The following is a 15,740-nucleotide window of genomic DNA, read 5'->3' on the forward strand; positions in this document are numbered from 1 at the left end:
TGGACCAGGGATGTTTTGTGACAACTAAAGGATGATCGCCAGCCAGTCTCTAATGCACTCTTAACCTAACCTGACCCCTGAACTGCTGTTAGATCACTGTCGCACTTTATAATGCTGATACTGGCACACCAGATCCACAGTCTCAAGTCTGAGCCTTACCAGTAAAGACACTATATGGATAGCTTTAACATTTTCACTTGTTGAGTCAAATGAATTTGGCTATTTCCCATGAGGTAACCTAACAATATACAGGGAACAGGATTAAATCTGCTTACGTAATATAGATGTTGACTGTTAGTTTTACGGAATACAGTCGTTAAATTAATAAGACATTTAAACTAAACTGTTAAAATATTAGAATAACTGTTTCACAGTCGCCATGTTAGATTTATTAATCCACTAATAAAATATGGATTGTGTGCAACGATATATGGCGTTAGTCATGTTTATCTCATTAGTTTGAGAGAACAATATGGTTAACCATTTTAATAATATTGTTTTTATTTACATCATATGTAAACATTCAACTCTTAACATGAATTAAAATAGTTAAAGGCATGTTTCACATCTGTATAAAAGACATCAGGTACTGTAAAACCCTGGTAGCTTAGCATGAGGTGAAGGCTTGAGAAGAAAACACACAAAGCAAGAAGAAAAGGAAAACTGGACCACCAAGCTTGGAATGGTCTAGAGAAATCTAATATATATATATATATATATATATATATATATATATATATATATATATATATATATATATATATATATATATATATATATATATATATTCGGTTGTGTATTTTGCATTTAAAATAAAATTAAACTTCAGAAAGGAGGTTGTTGATTGACCCTGGCTCGACCTTTCACAGTATCGTACAGTGTACCAGACCGTCAATCCATAGGTAGCTGTAGTTAAAGGTAAGGTATATCAATACATAAAATTATGAAAATGCAAAATACACAACCGAATAGAACAAAAAGAAGTACTGCTTTCAGAACTGAGATGGTAGGTATCTGCCCTCCAAACTGAGATGGTAGGTATCTGCCCTCCAAACTGAGATGATAGATATCTGCCCTCCAAACTGAGATGATAGATATCTGCCCTCCGAACTGAGATGGTAGATATCTGCCCTCAGAACTGAGATGGTAGATATCTGCCCTCCAAACTGAGATGATAGATATCTGCCCTCCAAACTGAGATGATGGATATCTGCCCTCCGAACTGAGATGGTAGATATCTGCCCTCCGAACTGAGATGGTAGATATCTGCCCTCCGAACTGAGATGGTATATATCTTCCCTCAGAACTGAGATGGTAGATATCTGCCCTCAGAACTGAGATGGTAGATATCTGCCCTCAGAACTGAGATGGTAGATATCTGCCCTCCGAACTGAGATGGTAGATATCTGCCCTCCGAACTGAGATGGTAGATATCTGCTCTCAGAACTGAGATGGTAGATATCTGCCCTCCGAACTGAGATGGTAGATATCTGCCCTCTGAACTGAGATGGTAGATATCTGCCCTCCGAACTGAGATGGTAGATATCTGCCCTCTGAACTGAGATGGTAGATATCTGCCCTCAGGACTGAGACGGGAACATGCGCTCCAGGCTGGCTCAGTCCCACTCGATGCCCAGCAGCTCACAGCTGACCTCCCAGAGTTTACGTGCCGTCTCCTCGCTCCTGCCCTGCGGAGCGACGAAGGCCGGGGCGCAGTCACTGCACCACAGAAGAAGAGGAATGGTCATTACATTACTGCTACTGTTGTTATTTGTATTATCAGTTACTATTGGTAGTACATTACTATTATTATTATTGATAGTGGTAAAGAAGAATGATTTAACAGAAACTCAAGGATTGATGGGTGCTGAGCTGCAAATGGACCGATCTTTGATAATAGACAAATCTTTTTTTTTTAAGATATTATGTTGGATTTTTTGGACAGGGACAGAGGTAGACAGGAAACGTAGGGGGGAGAGAGGGGAAGACATGCAGAAATGGCCCAGGCCAGAATCCAACCTTTGCCGCTGCCTCAGGGCTTTAGCTCATGCGGTACGTGCGCTACCCGGTGAGCCCCCCGGGGGCGCCCCGTTGACCCGGAGACGTACCTGAAGTGTTTTCCAGAGATGGAGTGCAGCTCCTCGGCCACGGCGCAGTAGATGGAGGACTGGGCTCCCTGACTCGGTGTCTTCAGGAACAAGGAGAAGGCGGTGAACATTAAGGTCATGATGGTGGAGTGTCTGATCAGGTCAGAGCGCACAGATCCGGGGTGCACAGAGTTCACTGTGACGCTGGAGCCTGGGGAGGAGCACAGGAGATCAGTCCACCTTCACACCATCATTACAGCTCGGGAGTTGAGCATTTGACTGCAGATGGTTAAGGTAGGTAAGGAGTTTAGATCTACTCTAGATATATCCTTGAAAATGTAAGGGGTTTATATCTACTTTAGCTACATTATAACCTTGATAATGTGAGGATGTTTATATTTAGTATAGGTACAGTATAGCCTTGAAAATGTAACAGGTTGATATCTACTCAAGGCACAGTATAGCATGCCCATGTATCTAGACACTGATGTACCTTTGAGCTTGCGTGCCAACTCCCTGGTAAACAGCACGTTGGCCAGCTTGCTCTGGCAGTAGGCAAGGCCGCTGTTGTAGCTGCCCTGGCTGAGCAGGTCGTGGAAGCGGATCCAGCCAAAGTTGTGGGCCAGAGAGGACACCACAACGATGCGGGCGGGAGCACTGCGCTTCAGCAGGCCAATCAGGAGGTACGTCAACAGAAAATGACCTGTCAGGACGAAGAGGAAGAGTTTTGTAAACAAGCTGTGAGGTTTTTCCACGAGCCTCGCCGTGGGTTTAGGGGCGGACATGTCAAGAGAGGATTTGTACGTCCCTACTGAGAACTACAGGCTGGGCAGGGGAGGCGTTGGCATATAGGGTGAAGAAAAATGTTTGTCTTCACTTCGGTTCCAAGCCAACCTGCGCCCTTGTCCTCACGCACGCTACAGCATTTGAAATCCTTGTGGATCCTCTGGAGGAGGACGTGTGTCTCACCCAGGTGGTTGACTCCCAGCTGCATCTCAAAGCCATCTGTGGTCTTCATGTAGGGGCACATCATCACTCCAGCATTGTTGATGAGGATGTGCAGCTGGTTCACCTCTGGACAAACATACGACCAATCCACACAAACAGAAGGAGCACAGTAAAAAGTCATCATTTGTGTGTTCCCGCCGCAAAACGACACTGGGCTGGAAGCGTCAGGTGTTGTCACTCGACGCACCGCTGAGGAACTTCTGTGCGAAGGCACGGATGGAGCAGGTGTCGGCCAGGTCCAGCTCCCAGACCTCCACCCGGGCGTCGCTGTAGACGGCTCGTATGTGTGCCGCTGCCTCCTCTCCCTTCTCCACATCCCGGCAGGCCATGATGACTCGAGCCCCTGCACGCAAGTACACACCCAGCCCATAGGGGGCAGCACTTATTACTGACATAAGTGACCATAAGAGTGATTTTGACCAGAGATAGTGTGCCATTAGTCCCTGAAAAACAGTTCCACCCTTTCCCTCCGAAAGACCATGTGCACGGATCTCGTTCCATGCATGCATTCATAACTGTGGTATGTAACTAAAACACACATTGAAAGTATGCCCACTAATTTATACGGGACCACATCAGTGAACAGGATAAATAGTGGGGTGGTACATGTATAGGTAACTATCGTGCCCTGGGCTGGAGTATCACCTCGTATTGCCAAGTCGAGGGCAGTCTCCTTGCCGATGCCTGTGTTCGCTCCAGTTATCAACACTGTCTTCCCATCTAGTCGAGCCATGGACTGGCAGTATCCACCAGCTGCATATTTTCTAGAAGACGCATAGCACATGTTCATGTTCAATTCATGCAAACATCGATAGTCTCTTCTATAAAGCAAAAGTCAACATCTACAGAAAAAAAACACTGAAACATCTCACGTAGGCTTACGTCAGCTTTCATTCTGTTGAAATCCATGTATTTAGTTTATTACGTTTTTGTATTTAGATTCCCGCCCCCACATGCGCGATTATGTCATATTGTAACAGTGATCGCTGATGTATTGGAACAGCCTCGCGGTGGACTCATCCAAACAGGAGCCTATGATCACTTCTCTTGCATAGCACGACCGGCGCCTACCAATAGTTCAGCGAGACAATGCATACAAATATAACTCCTCCCACGCTCACACCGCCTGATATGCATATTTGGAATGGTGATTATTGAGTGACAGATGCGACATAAATTATAAGGAGATTGACCGAATCCTTTGAATTTAGCAGTCGAGCCATGTATTGCCGCATACATACCAAACGTAGGCTATGCTCGCTACATAATATGACGCTGACATACAGTTATGTCATGTCCATCTCTCATTGAAGCATTCTTAGGCAGTTTAACACAATTCACAATAATTTCCCATATGCAATAATAGAGGGATATGCTGATGGTAGGCTACAAGAGCAGGATGCTGCCCTTTTTTTACTCACCTAATATGAGGTGCAAATAACACCATCAACAGTGTAACAACTCCAAGACCAGCGACAATTAATACAAGCACCATCATGACATAGATAGCCTACGTTAACGGAGCGTCTTCACCCTGAGACCACCTCTCTCGGATCTGGGCTGTCGGCAGATCAGCTGATGTCAAATCGAAGACACAGAGCTGTCGACGAGATCGCGGATACCTCCGTGGAACCATGGGATTGTAGTTTTTCATAAAATGGATGGAAATAATTTGCAGCATGCACACTTAATTTAAAGGTCCTTCTACATATATGCATGTTTTGCAAAGAGCATGCATACATACAAAACACGACTGCACGAGAAACAGAAATAAACGATGTCTTTCTTTTTCTAAGATTATTTTAGTTTTTATAATTTTCTAAATCGTTTATTAAAAACCTACACATACCAAAATGCACCTGTGAAAGCTGTCTTTGCATTGCCTGTACACAATTTGATCCCTTTCCACTAATAGCCTACATGTTATTGTGTACAAAATATTTTATTTGAAATTAGATTAATTGAACAATATACACGGAACATATATATATATGTTGTAGAAATGTAGGCTATACATGCCGTTTAGTTCATTAAATTACAGGCAGTCTGCAATCTGACTTGATCACGAGGACCTGGAATATGCGGAAAGAGTCTCGAGGATCTTGTTAGGGATTTATACACAGCAGCGGAGAGTCTACCTTTCACTCAAGATAACAGTGTTCTTGTGTTAATAAAAACACTTTAAATTTAAGACACAACATGTCTTCGGAAGAATTTGAAAAGTTACAGGAGATATACACATCCCTCTACGATGAGATGAAACTGATGCCAGAGAGAGTCCTGAAAAGCAGCGGAGGTAACGCTATATGGCACAGCTTTGGCAGCCAGCTATTATCAAAAAGCCTATAACTATCAAGCTAATACAATAAAGTTTGAAAACTGTTAAGAACAGGCTTTGCTATTTAACTTTTCATAAACTGTTCTTTAGTTACATGTGTATAGCCTACATTTTCTTCAAATTAGCATCAATATAGCAATATAGATTTCATTTGATGAAAGCTGCTCTTTGTCATTGTCAATAGCCTATCTTAAACCAAGCTGTGTTTATTGTGTTTTTATCTTAAACAATATTTGACGTTTGACTCGGCATGATATATGGTATATGATATTATATAAACCTAATAATTGTTGTGGCGTTTCAGAGGAGAAGAAGCGGTTAGTGCGAAGATTTGATGAAAGGTTTGGAGAGGCTGAGGAAGTGGTGAGTTTATCCAAAACTGCTTTTTGAGATGGTTTCAAGTGTTTCGGATTTCATTTGTTCTTCACATTAAATCGTTAGCCTACCTTAGTGGTAAAGTCAGCTTTGCAGTTTGTAAATATCAACCATTATCGATTTAATCTATCATCTTCATGTTTGGGGGGTTCCAAGCCTTAATTAGGGGGGGGCAACCCCCCCCCCCCATCCCCTCCGTAATTCAAACCCTGCTAGTATGTAGTACTCAAGTACTGAGTTCATGAATCATAATTCTGCGGTATTTAATAAGCAGCGACTCTTTCAGACACCAGAGGGCAGTATATGGCCACTTGTACTACTAGCATTTCACTGACTAGTTTCTTCTTGCCTTTCGTTCAAGTTGTCCTTTTGTAATAAGTAGCCTACAGGTACATAGTAATTCTTGGTCCTTATCCTCTCAATTGTTTCCTAACAGTCTAACCTAAATCCTGCTATGCTCTAAACCTTATTTTCTCCATAAATAATCCCAATCCTTTTGGGAACGAGCGTTCCTATAGTATATCATAAATAATATGCATTAATAGTCCTCTAAAATCAATATAAAATTGATTTAAAATGCTTATTATGTTAATGTCCTGTGGTGTGACGTGTGATTCAAGTCACTTCACTTTATTAATGATCCCAAAATCTAAATTACAAGCAGTAAGCATTTGGACATGGATGTGGGAGTTGATTCTTTTTCTGTGTGAATTTCCAGCTTCAAGGAATGGAGCAAGAGTTGGCGGGGGCTCCCTCGACCTACCGGAACGCCATGACCACCAAGTTACGGCTGTACCGCCGGGACCTGGGGAAGCTGCAGCGCGAGATGAAGACCCCGGAGTCTGGCTTTGGCGTCCCCGCCCGACCAAAGGAAGGCGGATACGGCGTCTACTCCTCTCAGAACGAGCAGAGCGTGAGTCTGGACTGCCAATCAACCGATCCCTTCAGGATGAATAAAGTTTGAATTTGATTGAAAACCGGCATTGGTTGAACCGTTGCCCGTATTGTAACTGACCGCGTTGTCTTTTCCCCCCGCCTTTTTAGACGCACCTGCAGTCACAGCGGACTTTGTTGCTCCAGGGAACAGAGTATCTTAACAACGCCACGCAGAGCATCGAGCGCAGCCAGCGCATTGCCGCGGAGACGGACCAGATCGGCACGGACATCATCGAGGAGCTGGGCGAGCAGAGAGAGCAGCTGGATCGCACCAGAGACAGGGTGAGGGAGGGCTGTGTGGATCGATCACTCGCACCAGAGACAGGGTCAATAGAGGAGTGTAATACACTTGTAGAAGTGTATATGTCTATAATCAGCGTTAGCCTTATCAACCCAACTAGCTCAAGGTTTTCACCACATTAGCGTGTTATATACGTACAGGGAGAACCAGTAACTTTAAAAGCACAATGATAGTTTATTATCTAAATACTAAGATAATCAATACAATAATAATGCAACATAATCAAATACAAACATACCTTAGGAGCAATGGTTTACGAAGGTAATCACAATGAAACTAGGCGGCTAATGCACCGGAGTTCGTATAGTAAACACATTAACATTTTAGCAGTCATTTAGCAGACGCTCTTATCCAGAGCGACTTTCAGTAAGTACAGGGACATTCCCCCCGAGGCAAGTGGGTGAAGTGCCTTGCCCAAGGACACAACGTCATGTTATGGTTGATGGAGAGAGAGGTTGATGGATCAAGGAAATCCCCCAAATCTGTATTGATCTGTGGTCCTGTCTTTCCCAGCTGGTGCACACTGGAGAGAACCTGAGCCGCAGCCGCAAAATCCTACGGGCCATGTCTCGACGGTGAGTGGCAGCTCTCCACTTCCTGTTCTGGACTGACCTTTGCCCTTTGTGTGTCTGACCGTTTCCCGTCCCTGTCCACACTCGCAGGCTGATGACCAACAAGCTCCTGCTCTCCGTCATCATCCTTATGGAGCTGGCCATCTTGGGAGCGGTGGTCTACCTGAAGTTCTTCAGAAAGTAGCCCAGGGTCAAGTCAGTAGGCCCCCACTCTGCGTCTCATCTCCATTTCCTCATCTCCTCCTCACAGGACCTCCTCAAAGACTAGAGGGTTCAAATCTAGGGGGTTTATCCTTGCACATACACTTCATCATCTCCCTTAATATTTCCCGGAACCAAACTCCACTTAGGTCTTACGTTCTACCTGCCGTTCATGAGGACTCAACATTTTCATGTCAAGGGAGACCAACAAGAGTGTAAGAAGAGGGATCATCTGGGTTCCTAACTGAGGTTTCAACATCCAGATTCCTAGCTGGGTTCTCAACATCTGGGTTCTCAACATCTGGGTTCTCAACATCTGGGTTCCAAGCTGGGTTCTCAACATCTGGGTTCCAAGCTGGGTTCTCAACATCTGGGTTCCAAGCTGGGTTCTCAACATCTGGGTTCCAAGCTGGGTTCTCTCAAGTTTAGCACATCCTGTTTCCTAGCCAATGAGATCCTGACCCACAACGCCCAACCCAAAGCCCTGGAGATGGAGAAACAGTTTTCACAGTTTTGCACTGTGACTGTGAACTGACTGTGAAGTTGCCAAACCCCTTCCTGTCACATGCCCTGTGAGGATGACTGAGGGTGTTTAGAGACCACAGGAAGTGACACAGCAGAATTTGTTTGTGTCCCAAATCCGAGTACTTGTCCTTACCTGTAAGTCCACGATTCTTTCACCAGAAAACAGAGGGGGGGTGCCGGACAGGGCTGATCATCGCTATGAGTGTGTGAAATGATGAGTTCTGAATTCCAAACACACCATTGTGAGTAATGATGAATTCTGAATTCCAAACACACTCATAGTGGCGGTAAAAATGAACGTGTTGCTCCCTTTGACAAACGTGCTGCGGCCTGTTTCTGAAGAGCCTGTGACGTGAAGGAAAAAGAGACAGAGTTAAATAAATATAGGATTTTTTTTTTATTGAATTTTGTGGTTGTTAGCTCCTCCATCACGTCCATCCTCCATGCGCAGTCTTAAAGGTTAGGGGGATCGTGAGAGCTGTAACTCCTTACTACTGTAGCAGCACTGGGACCTGAATACTGCCAGTCTGCCACCACTGAGAGGCACAGCTTGTTCAGGAAACTGATACTTGGAATGGTTACAAACGCATTATTTGCAATAGTAAGTGAATGTCTTTTTATGAATGCTGTCACTTATCATACGTTACACTATATAATATATGATTTCTAAAACATGGACAAAGTTGTGATTGATAAAAATGTGTTTATATTTTCATAACGCTGTGAATTTCTGTATTAAAGCGAAGTCGTAACATGAGTCCCATAGCGATTTCTCTCGGACAGTTGTCCGTTCAAGATGGTTGTCATAGGGACAAGCAAAGAAAACATCCGGTGTGCACCTGCAATCACAGAGCAGGTACAAGGCCACGACTTCCAGACGGGAACAGACGGATAAGACTGTTTACTGTGGAGTAGACGGCACCCGATACCAGGAAACAAACTGGCACAGGTGATAAGATTACTATTATTATTACTACTGGCTTCATATGCTGGCAACCAAACTGCACAGTGTGTCGAATTCTCAGGGGTGTGGCACTGAGTGCCACATAAACAGCCAGAGTAGTCAGAACTGGTTTGAGATGTGTCGTCAGGGGAGAACTTCCACAACATGTTGCTCTGTGAGCCACTGCTGGATGTCAATAAGTGTTACACAACACCTAGCAAAGGAACATACTGATGGAGTTGTGTATCACTAAAATAGTATTTATTATTTCTGAGTCATTCAGTGGTCACAAAGGCGTCACAATGTATCAACACAAAATACAATTCAATTGGAAAAAAAGTAATTCTGTCAGTATTTCAAATACACTAATTGCACTTGTCAATTTCCAAAAGAAAAACTAAAACGTTTTCTAGCCAATTCAATCGGACTAATATAAAACCACACATTTATATATTACATAAATTGCAGAATGGTGATCAAAAGGTTGCAGGTTCAAATCCTCCCTGAATGTCGCTTTGGATAAAAAAAAACTTCTGCTCAATGAAAACATTACATTATAAATGACTAACAATACAAAACCTCATTCTAAGCCAAATATGTGAAACCATGCAGGTCCAAGTGTGAGTGAGTGCCTCTACCTGGAGTTGCCCTGGCTCAGACATGTGGAGCTGGGTCTCTGTCTACCTGAGGGACGTGCTAGTACAGAAACAACATCTCAACTGACACACACAGCCACACTTGACACCAGTGTCGTTATTACAAAGTTATTACATTCCCAGAGTCCTAAGCAGTGACAACATGTACTTAATATGCAGGCCTGTTATTACACACAAGTTAGTGGTGTCAAGTGCCACCACTCTTGGCAGCACAACGGTAGAATTACTTCTATTGGTGTGTGAGTGTATATATATATATATCACATTTTAAAATGTCTATATTTATAGCCTGTTCCACAACACGTAGAATATGTAAAATGTAGTTACATATTAAGTACATGTTGCTCAATGACTAAAATTGTCTATTAATGAAACATATTCGAATACTATAGAACACTAATAGGTTAATGCGGTGAACATACAGGTACACCTTTCAAACGTAGAGCTACAGTCTGGGAAACAACGTAATTAATTGATTACAGTATAGTAAAAATATTAGCAATATGATAGCATTTCAATGACAAAGGTACAAGCTTTTCATGGCCTCGGCCAGGACTACAGAGAAGATGAAGTCTGCTCACTTCATCCTAACGAAGCTCCTCACAGTTTCTCTGTCAGAAGAGTCACAACGGTGGCGTGTCACCTGAACACGAGGACTCTACAGTACATCAACAGAGGATATATCAATCCAAACTACAGTTCCATTCTGTCTGTGCAGTCTTTAAATATTCAGGAATGGCCAGTGGTCGATTCAAAAAAAAAAAAAGAAAGAAGTCCTTGGTGAATCAGCGGTTTCAGAGGCGTAGCTGCTCCGTGTCCTCCTTCCCTGAGCGAATCTCCCGGAAGGGGAGGGGAGCTCCCTCTCTCGTCTGCCCCAGAGACGACGCGATCACGTCCACCGCCAGCCCGGCCGTTGCCTCCACCTGCTCACGGCTGGCAGCCAGGACAGGGTTCACCTCCACCAGGTCCATCACAGACAGCATCCCTGCCACAGAAACACTCTGTTAGTCAACTCCTACAAATGGAACTCTGTTAGCCAACGCCTCTACATACAACTCTGGTAGTCAGCTCCACTGTATGTGGAATTTGAACTGGTTGAAGTTGAAGTCTGGTCGGCGTGCCATGACTCATGCGTGGGACTTGTTGTGGACACCTGTGTTATGGATTTCCTCGGTGATGTAGATGCCTTCTCTGTAGGTCAGCCCTCCGTTCACAGGTGTCCCAGTGGCGGGGGCCAGGGAGGGGTCGAACGCGTCGATGTCGAAGCTCAGGTGGATCGGCCGCTGTTTCCTGTTTCCGAGACAACGTGGGCTCGAGGTCAGTAACGTTCACGTCTGCTCGGGCTCGTGTGTCTGCGGGGGGGGGGGGGGGGGGGGGGGGGTGGATCACGGGACGTGTTTGAAGGATTTGATTACCTCGTCAAAAGGTGGTCCAGAGTCTCCTCCATGACCCTCTGGATGCCGATCCTGTCGATGTCTTTCATGGTGAAGTACTGGATGCCCAGGCTCTTGAGGATGAGGCTGAGGGGAAATGGAGAGCAGTGTCAGAACTGTCCAAGAAAATGCTTAATCCGATTCAGCGAAGAAAAGCATATACGGGTATGGCTCAATAACCACATAGCTCAATGGTAGAGCATATGAGGGAAGATCAAAAGGTACGAGGTGCAAAAGCTATACCGAGTTATGTAACATACCATAAATCCTGTATGATAAGGGTATATCAATATCAGAAGTGTGCGACTAGATGGTACATATTGCTGTATCCTATAACATTACATAAGTGTTATTTGTCAAGCTATATTGATGTTAAAATTGGTAAGAACACCTCAGAGATGCATTTGACTGCAGATCAAGACGTCTCAAAATTCAAATCCTCCCTGTACGTCGCTATGGATAAGACATCATTACCGGTTTCACGTGTAACTAAATGCTGTGTCCTATGACAGAAGGGCATTTTCTGTGTTACTAAGTAGCCCGTGTTGTGATGACTTACTGCTCGCCGGGATCAACATCTCGCAGGCCAATGTAGACCAGATCTCTGGCTGCCAGGAATGGCTTCATCCAGGAGAACCCTGGGAGCTGCGGCATCTACGAGGGGGGAACACACAAACTCGGGTGAGGGTCTGGAGGGTGGAACGAGAGCACTGCAGGACTATCACTATCAGATCTGTGGTTCTCACACCGGGCAGTGAGATCCCAAGAGAGGCTTGGAAGAAAAGATATCCATATTGGCTGAAAGGTTTTTCGATTTCCAAAGGGAGCCCCGGCCGAAAACGTCGGCGTGGCCCACTGATGTCGGCGCGTCTTCGCGATCGTGGCTCTTACCTTGTCCTGCAGATCTTTGAGCAGGAAAGCCACAGACTGGCCATGGAGGTTCCCAGAGGGTGAGGTAGTGGGTGTGTTGACGTCAGCGTGGGCGTCCACCCAGATCAGGCAAAGGTCAGGACGTTGCTGGGCGTGGCCCGCCACGGACCCAATAGCCAGGCTGTGGGGGAGACCAGTCGTCAACAAGATCGTCCAACAACACGTTAGATGTTCGGAGGAAATGAATTCTTCCCAGAGTCTCCCGGAACCAGAAGCCAGAGTCTCTGAGTGTGTGTGTGTACCTGTGGTCGCCTCCTAGCATGACACACGTGTGACCTCCGGCGACCGCGCTGCTCACAGCGCTCGACAGCAGTTTGTTGGCTCTGCCCACGGTGCGGGGGAAAGGCACGTGCATGAAGGGCTCGTCATTCTCCAGGTGTTGGAAACTCAGGTCCCCAAAGTCATGAACAGGGTAATCTGAGGTCAAAGTAAAACTGGGGGTTATTCGGGCAGAGAAGTTTGTGCATCGAGTCATATTTTCATTGCGTTTCAGACCTCCCCATTGTAGGGTCCCCTAGTAATCCTCCACCCTGTCTGACCAGCCTCTCTTCCTGACAGTCTGATTGATGAGGCTGAGTCATTCAATGCTTTTGAAACTGCAGCCGCACTGACGGGGCATTTTCCATGTGGCCCCATTCCAAACTGGGGCTCCTACTGTTGCACGCTGGACCCACCAGCCTTACTAATGGTAAACACTGAGGAATTTCTATGGAAAATCAGGGTACATGCCACCGGTATGGGCATGCACAGAGCTATCATGCTGCAGTAAACAAGTGATATGATATACTGTGTGTAGGTGTTAGGTGGGCAGTATTACCCTTCATGGGGGTGTAGTATTACTCTGCTGAGCTAAGAGGGTTTAATGTGTAAGTATTTTACCATCCTGAGACATCACTACAGGAATAGATCTGCTGTCCCCTTCTAACCCACTCATGTGCATCTACTAATCAATTCAAAGCTCTTTATATACAGTCATTCAAAGCTATTTAGAACGGAGAAACCAAGTAGCTACAGTACTGTTTAAGAAACCAACTGGTACTGCAAACTACCATACTTTACATTTCCAGTCTGTCATGGTTTTTATAAAAAAAATACATATGTATAAAACCTCATACATTTGGAATGAAGACCGTCAACGAGTTTTGCTCTGCTCTCGAATTCTGGTAATACATTTATCCATGTGTCTGCCTTGCCAAAGTGATGGGGAAAAAAAGTCTACTCGGTGCTATTTATGGTTTCTGTGTAATCTGGTGCCATTTTGTGACAATGTTCCCGGCCTCGGTATGGCCAAACGGAACATATCATATAGTTTACTGGTACAGTTAAATAATATAATCTTATGTCAACTGTCAAAATAAAAGTCGAGGCCAGACCCACCTCACACAGACCGATAATCCCCATTTTTGCCGATGTATTTTTCTGCCGGTCATCTCCGTGGATTTGTCTGTGTAGCAGCTCGTGGCCGAGGCATTTGGCGCTAGACTCAGCTTGGAACATTTTGTTCTCACTGTGGTGGTAACCTTTATCCTTACACCATTAACTTCATAAATCCATATTCCGCTAATGTGTCCGTAGTGAACATTTAATAATTTAGGGCTGAGATGTTATGCGTAGTGCGTGTGAAGAGTATGCTGGTGGCTCAGAACTGACAACCGATAAAGTATCAGTCTAAAGATAGTACTTTCTCGTGTTACAGGAATTGTTGCGGAAAATCAGTTCAGAGGTCTGTACCGGTGTGGTAAATCGGTGTACAGTTACTTAAAATGACTTGCACATTCCAGAGATAGGAGCTATGGCTTAACATTTATATAACACTTTTTGCCTTCCTTATCTCTCCCACAAGCCTAATAGACATTGAAGCAGGAATTATAATATAAGCCGTAAAAATGTTTAGCTACTGTAGCCTACATTTGCTTTGACTAACCCACACGGCCCTTTCCTTTATCGTTTAGAATAGCTTATATTTAATTATTTCCGTAATCAACGTGGTGATCGAATAGGTCCACTAGCCTATAAATCCGTCGGAACTGTTTTTTTGTTGTTGTTTTTTTTCATTTGACATCATGCTTGTTTTCCGTTTTAAGGACATGCGGCTGTACTCGTCCCAAACTTCGTTACATAATCAAACAAAGGAATATAGTTCAAGGTCTTTCAAACTCCGGATGCGGCTCGGACACGGGACAATGTGAGGAGGAGAGGCCTATAGGCTATGCGTCAGCGGGGTGCATGACTCAAGAATAATCATTCAACTGTAGGGCGGATTTTTGCCCATCCCGCAGCTCGCGCCCACATGAGGCTCGAATGGCAATTCAATTAGCTTAAATAAAAAAAACGAACTTTATATGTTGTTCGCATGCAGAATAAGACAACGTCCCCGAGCCCATGAAGGTTGCTGTAGGCCTAATGACAGTAGACCGAAGTTTGCAATTAGGAAGTAAAGGGGATCAGCAGACTGCCAGCACACACCAGAACCTGTTGCCGACACGTTACATAAGCAACTGCAAGTGTCTTTAGGCTATTTCATACAGTCCCTGTCACGTAGCCTACCTAAATTTGAAAGCCTCTCGATCAGACCCGCATCTCTGATGGCTTTTGGACCATGCTCCACTCCTCTTCTTTTCTGTAAAATAAAAAAAGTTTTTTCTTTACACCGATGGCTAAAGAACAAATAGAAATCATTTGAATACAGTTAGACAGTCTGACATTGAATTGTGTTATCTTCCATACCTGTCCTTTAGAAAAGGGGGCACCGACAACAGCCACCGATTGTGCCCGGCTCTGACAGTTGTTGGTGAGTTGGGTTCTGAGAAGACGGAACAGTGGTCCTCTCAACGCCATTTTTGAAAATGTACAGTACAAACGAAACAAAAAGATCAAATGCGAAAACCGATCAAGACTGCACGCCTTACAGGAGTTTTACTCAACGCCGCTCTATGTTCACGATGCTATGACAGTGTTGCTTGGAGGCTGGTCTTATGTCTTGTGTGTCTCATTCATATTCATGAGTTGATGAACCGCACAGACATTAGCCAGAATTTTTCCATAAACTACGTCACCCCCAAGATACCAAAACCACGTAAAACACTACTAAACTAATAAACGAAGAGTTTTTTCCAAATTCACAATAGGCTTGGGCCCATCACATAGACCATATAGACTATTTTAGATATATGTTGGATTTAAAACTAACGTGGTTAATATACAGCATAGACTAGCCTACATTCCCGCTGTAAATCTATGTGCGTCAAACTCAAATTCAATACCACACCTTCGCATTAGCCAATGAGAAACGTCAGACTGAGGGGTTCGTTCTAGGGGCGTGTCTTATGAAACGATGCATTGAGCTTCACACAGGAATTCGGTCCTGCAATTTCCCCTGTGCGGAAATTTCCACCAACACAGCAATATACTTGATAAACATGTTTTCATGCGAGT

The 15,740-nt window shown here is 44.4% G+C and overlaps 3 protein-coding genes across 5 annotated transcripts; 1 reads left to right on the forward strand and 2 right to left on the reverse strand.

Moving 5' to 3' along the window:
• Positions 1-766: 766 nt before the first annotated feature.
• Positions 767-4,655, reverse strand: rdh12 (retinol dehydrogenase 12). 3 transcript variants are annotated; one of them, XM_084684695.1, is made up of 7 exons: positions 4,517-4,655; positions 3,741-3,859; positions 3,283-3,438; positions 3,057-3,161; positions 2,581-2,790; positions 2,109-2,298; positions 767-1,719 (listed from the first exon to the last, which is right to left on the reverse strand). In XM_084684695.1, exons 1-7 carry the CDS (start codon positions 4,591-4,593, stop codon positions 1,617-1,619), a joined length of 960 nt encoding a protein of 319 aa, XP_084540821.1. In that variant the 5' UTR covers positions 4,594-4,655; the 3' UTR covers positions 767-1,616. The 3 variants fall into 3 exon arrangements, with proteins under 3 accessions (XP_084540821.1, XP_084540822.1, XP_084540823.1); XM_084684696.1 differs by lacking the exon at positions 4,517-4,655 and adding an exon at positions 3,978-4,285; XM_084684697.1 differs by lacking the exon at positions 4,517-4,655 and adding an exon at positions 3,968-4,285.
• Positions 4,656-5,159: 504 nt separating this feature from the next.
• vti1b (vesicle transport through interaction with t-SNAREs 1B) lies at positions 5,160-8,748 on the forward strand. Its single transcript, XM_084684701.1, has 6 exons — positions 5,160-5,391; positions 5,738-5,796; positions 6,527-6,721; positions 6,853-7,026; positions 7,559-7,620; positions 7,708-8,748. Exons 1-6 carry the CDS (start codon positions 5,295-5,297, stop codon positions 7,799-7,801), a joined length of 681 nt encoding a protein of 226 aa, XP_084540827.1. The 5' UTR covers positions 5,160-5,294; the 3' UTR covers positions 7,802-8,748.
• A 777-nt stretch (positions 8,749-9,525) lies between these two features.
• On the reverse strand, positions 9,526-15,545 carry arg2 (arginase 2). Its single transcript, XM_084684693.1, has 8 exons — positions 15,033-15,545; positions 14,853-14,925; positions 12,548-12,722; positions 12,267-12,426; positions 11,935-12,029; positions 11,358-11,462; positions 11,096-11,232; positions 9,526-10,927 (listed from the first exon to the last, which is right to left on the reverse strand). Exons 1-8 carry the CDS (start codon positions 15,141-15,143, stop codon positions 10,737-10,739), a joined length of 1,047 nt encoding a protein of 348 aa, XP_084540819.1. The 5' UTR covers positions 15,144-15,545; the 3' UTR covers positions 9,526-10,736.
• Positions 15,546-15,740: the final 195 nt, after the last annotated feature.

Source organism: Hypomesus nipponensis, chromosome 3 (genome assembly GCF_054491055.1).
Source record: "Hypomesus nipponensis isolate SF chromosome 3, ASM5449105v1, whole genome shotgun sequence".
NCBI classification, from domain to species: Eukaryota; Metazoa; Chordata; class Actinopteri; order Osmeriformes; family Osmeridae; genus Hypomesus; species Hypomesus nipponensis.